The 6,949-nt window shown below is 49.0% G+C and overlaps 1 protein-coding gene across 1 annotated transcript in view; it reads left to right on the forward strand.

The window, feature by feature from the left end:
- Window positions 1-6,618, forward strand: part of LMAN2 (lectin, mannose-binding 2) — a 23,077-nt gene extending 16,459 nt beyond the window's left edge. Inside the window, exons 4-8 of the mRNA XM_006873459.1 lie at window positions 2,373-2,452; window positions 2,553-2,714; window positions 2,802-2,916; window positions 5,676-5,795; window positions 6,315-6,618. Coding sequence (XP_006873521.1) covers window positions 2,373-2,452; window positions 2,553-2,714; window positions 2,802-2,916; window positions 5,676-5,795; window positions 6,315-6,475 — 638 coding nt within the window. The 3' untranslated portion in view covers window positions 6,476-6,618. The remainder of the gene's footprint in view (window positions 1-2,372; window positions 2,453-2,552; window positions 2,715-2,801; window positions 2,917-5,675; window positions 5,796-6,314) is intronic.
- The last annotated feature ends 331 nt before the right edge of the window (window positions 6,619-6,949 follow it).

The following is a 6,949-nucleotide window of genomic DNA, read 5'->3' on the forward strand; positions in this document are numbered from 1 at the left end:
AGTATTCCTTTATATGTGGTTCAGAGTTCTGGGACCAGCCCCTGAGCCTGCTTGGTCCAGTATTCTGTGTTGTTGTTGGCGGAGCTCCTTTACTGCATTTCCACCCGATCCACCATCTTGTTTGTTCTCTCCATAGGATTTTCCTTGGCTGGTTTTTCAGATGTAGATTTGAGGTGCCTCTGAGTGGACTTGAATCTCCAACCTTTCCATGAGCAGTCTAGTGTGTTAAATTTGTTTGCCATTCAAGAATTCCAGAGTGCTTTTAATACCTTGGCCTGGCCCTCACCCCACAGCGCACCCCACATACATGTGGCTCAAGAAGGAGAATGGTGAATGAAATAAATGCACCAACATCACATTTTCGAAACAGATCTAGATACTTTTTTGTCGGGGACCGGCCTCGACTCGAGTGTTTGGGTCACGAGGAGGGGATATCTGGCGGTGACAGGGATAGCAAAAGAATACACAGAAAGACAAAAAGAGGGAGACAAAGAGGCACTCCGAAACCAGGATGGTTGCATTACTGGTGTCCGGCAGCTCTGGCGTGGTGAACATATTAGCCATAAGGGCACTAAGGTCCTGTATGGTAAACATCTTAGCTAAGCGGGCAGTATGCACCCCTTACTAGCTGATCAGTAACACATGCCTAGTCAGCCGCACAGCTTGTTATCCAATCTGTACTGCACACTTTCACTGCCTGCCTGTAATGCACACCTGGGCCGGCCTGCGCCTCTGTTTTATTTAGGGGAGGAGCTTCACACCAAGCTGGAAGGGACTAAGACAAGGTACAGCTAACATCAGTAATTTTCCAGACATTCAGGTAACTTTACATAGTACTTCACTGGTTCGAATCCCAGGCCCGCAACTTGGTTTCTCGGGCTCAATTAACATATCTATAGCCCCTGAGCTCAGTTGGAGGAAGGTGAGAGGGAAGGACAAAAGGCTTGGGAGGAGTCCCGCTGTTTTGGCTTCCTGAGCCAGGTTTTCAGGAACTTGGCTGAAAAGTTTGCACCTGGGACAGATTTAGGGAAGATGGCTTTTTTGTCTCTAGAACAAAGGACAGGGAAGTAGTCAGTTAATCCTTTGGAGAAAGGCTTAACCTTCAAACCTTTACAGTCTCGGCTTTAGGAAATTATTACATTTATCTGTGGATACTAAGGGCTCATGTTTGGAATTAATAAAACATAACTGAACACTAAGGTGAAAAACAATTTGTTATGACTACCCAGTGGCCAGAATCTGTTCCTCAAAGCCTGTGTCCTGCATTGTCTGCAACACTCGGGCCCAGTGGGCCTAGAACTTTTGACCAGTTTTACACGGTCTGCAAAACTTTTTGCTTTGGAAACTAGAGCAAAAGTATACAAGCTAATGTTCTCACGGATTTGAGTTGAGTTACAGAAACCAACTCTTGCATGCTTTTTTCTAGGTACTAGAACAACACTGTGTTTTAATATTTAAACTTTGGGAACATCATCCAATAATTTTAACTCATTTGCCAAACTTCTAATTAACCAGACATTTAAAATGCCCTCCATCCCCCCCATAATCAAATCACTTGGGACATGTCTGAGGACATTTTGGCTCTTTTGCTATTTAGGTATCTTGAAGGTAGTATAGAACATAGAGATTGATCAGAGTAAGCTTCATGAGTGCTACATTCATGCCGAGTATACTTAAATGACCACACACCTGTTTGAGGTAGTATGCTGATCTAGCAGACTTCATTCTTCTCCCTAAGAAAAAAGTGAGTCTTTAGTATTCCGTTCCAACTTTTATACAGGTTGCAAAAGAGATGGAATGTTTAACTTCTTTAACTGGTGGTCCAGCTTCACTAGAACTTAGATCACATTTCTCTTTAGAATGTTTTGTATTTGCAACATAATAAAACTTAACATGCAAAAAAAAAAGAAAAGAAAGAAAGAAATGCAGATCATACATGCGGTGAGAGCTTGCCTTGGAGCAAACCAGTAGGCTCCTGACCTGTATATTGGCTAAGAATGATTTTTGATCATTCTACCACATGAAAGCCGTATTTGAAATAAAGACGAGCCTAAGGAAGACTGTGCAACAGAGTGCATATGGCCCACAAAACCAAAAGCAATTTCTTTAGCCCATCACAGAAAAAGTTTGCTAGCCCTTGGTTTAGCAGCTGGGGCTTCCTTTATAGGGGGTCCTTCTTGAGTGTCTATCTAGTCCCCTGACGCTCACCTAAGGACATATGCCTTCAGATTTGAGTCATCTTTGTCTTGCCCTTTGTTCCCTCTCCTCCCTGGTTGAGTGGCCAGTGGGTTAACCTTTTTTTCCTTCCCCACTGATAATACCTGTGGATATCTCGTGTGTCCCAGTGTGAGAGCATTTCCTTACCATTCCAGGGCCTGTGTTTGGAAGCAAAGACAATTTCCATGGCTTAGCCATCTTCTTGGACACATATCCCAACGACGAGACCACCGAGGTAGGTCCCTATTCCCCTTGCATAGTTGGCTTTGGGCAGGGAGACAGGGAATGGCTCCCAGACCAGACTGGTTGTGGAGTAACTGGTGTCTCGGTCCCAGCGTGTGTTCCCGTACATCTCGGTGATGGTGAACAATGGCTCCCTGTCCTACGACCACAGCAAGGATGGGCGCTGGACAGAGCTGGCGGGCTGCACAGCTGACTTCCGCAACCGGGATCACGACACCTTCCTGGCTGTGCGATACTCTCGGGGCCGCCTGACGGTGAGCAGGCTGAGGACTGGGCACAGGCTTGGGTGCGTGGGTGGTGAGCTTGGGCTGTGGGCGTTTCTGACCTGCCTCCTGCTGCAGGTGATGACTGACCTGGAGGACAGGAACGAGTGGAAGAACTGCATTGATCTTACTGGGGTGCGGCTGCCCACCGGCTACTACTTCGGAGCCTCGGCTGGCACTGGCGACCTGTCTGGTGAGTGGGGGCTGAACTAGAAGTTCATTCTGTCTCCATCTTTTGTGGTCTAGCAGGAGCTTGTGGAGTCTGCGCATTTAGTTTCCATACTGGCCAGTGTTCTTCCTCTCTTTCACATCACCTAAATGTTAGAGTGGAGCATCCTGGTGCTTAGTCCTGGAGGCATCCTTGGTGATTCCCTGTCTTTAGTAGGTGCCAAAAGGTTGTCATCAAGTCAACTCTGAGTCTGTCCCCAGGTGTGCCAGAGAAGAACTGTTTTTCTACTCTGGTTTTAATGGCTGTGACCTTTCAGAAGTAGCTTGCCATATTTTTCTTCTGAGGCACTTTTGAGTATACTTGAACCTCTGATCTTTTGGTTAGAAACTGAGAACTTATCCTGTACACCACCCAAGAGCTTGCATTTAGGAGATGTTTTGTTATTGTTAAGTGCCTTTGAGTCGGTTCCATCCCATTGCGACCTTGTATATGTTTTCCAAGGCTTTAAATCTTTGCAGCAGCAGAAAGCTCATCTTTCTCCCACAGAGCTGCTGGTGGGCTTGAACCACAGACCTTGTGGTTCATAGTCTAGCACAGGAGCAGTGGTCCTCGTCACTCCTCTTCTCAGAATTCTGTGAGGCTCCCTGTCTCACTCAGAGTGAAAGCCACAGTACCATGTGCCCCCAACTCCCTTCACCCCATCCTCGTGGGCAGCACTCACTGACTCCTTGCGTCTGTGGACAAGGCCAGTCCTCACTGTTCAGCCCTGGCAGGCTGTCACACCCTCATCTCTCCAAGTCTTGGCTCCCATGTCACTTTCTTAGGGGGCCTTCCTCAACTCCCTTCTTCAACGCCGCATCCTTGCATGCTTTCCGTCACCTTTCTGGGTTTTTTTTTTCTTCATAGCACTTACCATCTTGGAATCAACCCGCAATTCATGTTTATAACTTTTAATTTTTTAAAAAAGTGCTTGCGTTTCCCTCCTTCCCCAACCCTAAATCCTAAAGTCCTCAGAGTCAGGTTTTTGTCTCATGTCATGCCCAGGGACTGAGGGTGTACCTGCTCCTCACTGGCCCAGAGACCCTTCGTCCTCTTGCTCAGAGGACCTGGAGCTGACTCTTGCTGACCAGAATTGGGGAAGCATGTGGAGGACCAGCCACAGGATCTTTTATCCTTAGGATGGGTCTTTCCAGTGCCTCTTGCCACAGAGGTCTGCGTCCACCTGGTCCTCATGATGTACGTGGTTTGGGGGCTTTATACCCAGAGAAGACACTTGGGTTATATAACCAGAGAGAAGAGTGTAGTACTGAGCACTGCCTGTTCTGTCACCAGCTTTGTGATGATCAGCTCATGCCTCCTTCCATCGCTGTCTCTGACTACTTAGAATTCCTCCTGGTGGTTTTGTTGGTGGGTGTCTTCTGAGGTTCCTTTTGGGGACAGAACCGGGTCTGTGGTAGGCAGATGCTCTCAGAGGCTGGTGGAGGAGCCATGAGGATAGTTGTGCCTGGCATTAATCGGGTCCTGTAATCTACTTTGTCAGTGACAGTCGATCGTTGCCAACCCTGTGAAGCCTAGCTCTACTCTGAGTCACATGGGGCGCCATGTGTCAGAGTCATATGATAGCACCTGGAGAGGTGGTCCGGCACCACGTAACGTACGTGTAGTCACCTCTGTACCCTTCCGAGCTAGGTAGTGGTATGTTTTTTTTGCAATGATGAGAACATGGAGAATTGGGGGCCAGGGGGAGGGTACAATTTACCCGAGGCCACACATCCAGATGCAGCAGAGCTGAGTTGTGAACTTGAGTCCGACTCCAAAGCCAGTACTTTCCTCCTATGCTCACTTGAAGCCTCTCTTGGGACTGTGTGCCACCTGGCTGTTGCTCAACTCTGCCCTAGTGTCGCTTCCAGATCGGTGTTCTCTGGGTTCTCCCTGTTCCAAGCTCCAGATAGTCCTTCTGTTAACAAGACTTTTCTTCAGCTTCCGGTCACTCAGAGTCAAGCTGGCCTGGGCCTCAACTTCCTCGTCTGTAAAATGGGTAGTGAGTTAGTATTACGCTTCCATTTTGAGGTGGAGACTCTTTCTTGCCTATGCTGATCGAAGCTGAACCTTTCCCAAGTCTCAGGCACAATCACTTACCTATAGGCAATGGCTGAGTGCTTGTCTTCATCCCAAGCACCAGTTCACTGTGCTTGGGAGGATCCGACTCTCTTGCTAGTCACTGGACAGTTGTGCTGGTTCTTAACTGGTTCCTGTTTCTACGTATACACATGCCACCAGGCAGTGCATCTTCCATGTTGCATTGACTTTCTCATTTTCTCCTATGGTACCCATGCAAAGTGGAGATTGTTGTGAGTTACTGTTGTATAGATTCGACTCAAGATGATCTCACGTGTGCAGAGTGGAACTGCTCCATAGGGTTATCAAGGCTATGACCTGGAAGCAGATCTCCAGGCAGGCCTTTCTTCTTAGGTGCCTCTGGGTGGGTTTGAGTCACTAGTAGTTGATTGCCCTCATTTTACACACAAGGAGACCGAGCCTCACAGAGGGAGCCTGACTTGGGAATTAGACCTTGATCATTTTGATTATAAAGTCCTTGCTCTTTTCCCTCCACTCTGCCCCTCCTGAGTATCTGTTGCCGAGTCATGACTGTGGTCCAGTGCTGGGAGCCTGCCCTGTGCTTCCCCCGAGACCACCAGTCCTGTGGCCAGGGCAGCAGCTTCTCTTTGGAGAAGGGGTCTGGTTAGGGTCCAGGCTCACCCCACACTTGCTCTGCCTCTCAGATAATCACGATATCATCTCCATGAAGCTGTTCCAGCTGATGGTGGAGCACACCCCTGACGAGGAGAACATCGACTGGACCAAGATCGAGCCCAGTGTCAATTTCCTCAAGTCTCCCAAAGGTATGTGTGTCCCTTCCCTCCCGTGGGGCTGGGTGGCCCTGGCCTTGGTCTGAGGGTTTGTGGGGCAACCTTGCTGATTATGATTAGGTCAGCCCTGGTAAGGTTTTGAATAATGAATACAGTAAAAGGTAGTCTCTGAGAGGCTGTCCACCAGGACATCTTTGCTTTGTGAGTTCTGTCAGGACAGTGAATCAGCAGGTGGCTAAGCCCTGGTGGAATTCCTGTACTGGCTAACTCACTGAATGACCTCATATGAGTGGAGGGAACAGAGTGATCCACAAGATTCTTCAGGTAGAAAGAGGCAAGAGGCACGATTTAAACCTGGGTTTTTGCAACCCCAAAGCTGGGACTGTTCCCATGCCACTTACTCAGCCCTCGCACTGTCCTCATAGCAGAGGTGCTGGTAGAGATCCAACCCCCAAATCACTCTTATGCTGGTGGCCCAGGCGCCCAGGGCTGTGGAGGGCAAGGATGTCCACCTGCTTTGCCACTTCAACTGCCCCTTCTCTTCTTCCTCAGACAACGTGGATGACCCCACAGGGAACTACCGAGGCGGGCCTCTGACAGGGTGGAAGGTGTTCCTGTTGCTGTTGTGTGCGCTGCTGGGCATCATCGTCTGTGCTGTGGTGGGGGCCGTGGTGTTTCAGAAGCGACAGGAGCGGAACAAGCGTTTCTACTGAACAAGCGTGGAGGACACTCAGCTGGGGCCAGGCCTGGCCTTGGGCTTCAGGCACTAATGTGAACTTTTTGTACTTGGATTGTACAAGAAAAACAAGACCACCTTATTTCTTAACTGTTTCAAAGAAATAATTAAAGTATTTTCTTACATTTTGCTTCTTGCCCAGCCAGGACAGGTGGCAGGGCTGGGGAGTAAGGATTTGGTTGTCCCCACAGCTGGCGACGGGGGGGCCCCCGTTGCTGGTGTCTCAGGAACAGGGTTGGGGTTGGTGCGGGAGCTGGGTGAGACCCCACAGGCCCTGAAGGACTTTTGTTGGGGCCTCGGAACATGTGCACTGATTCTGTGTGTTTTGGCCACAGAGGCCTGAGTTGAGGGATCTGGGCTTTTCTTTTTACCCACTGAGCTTCTTTACAAGGCAGGCCATGGAATGGGGCTTGGAGGAGCGCTCAGTGGGGCTGAGTATGACCATTTGCTA

The sequence above is a fragment of the Chrysochloris asiatica genome, unplaced genomic scaffold (genome assembly GCF_000296735.1).
Source record: "Chrysochloris asiatica unplaced genomic scaffold, ChrAsi1.0 scaffold00242, whole genome shotgun sequence".
NCBI classification, from domain to species: Eukaryota; Metazoa; Chordata; class Mammalia; order Afrosoricida; family Chrysochloridae; genus Chrysochloris; species Chrysochloris asiatica.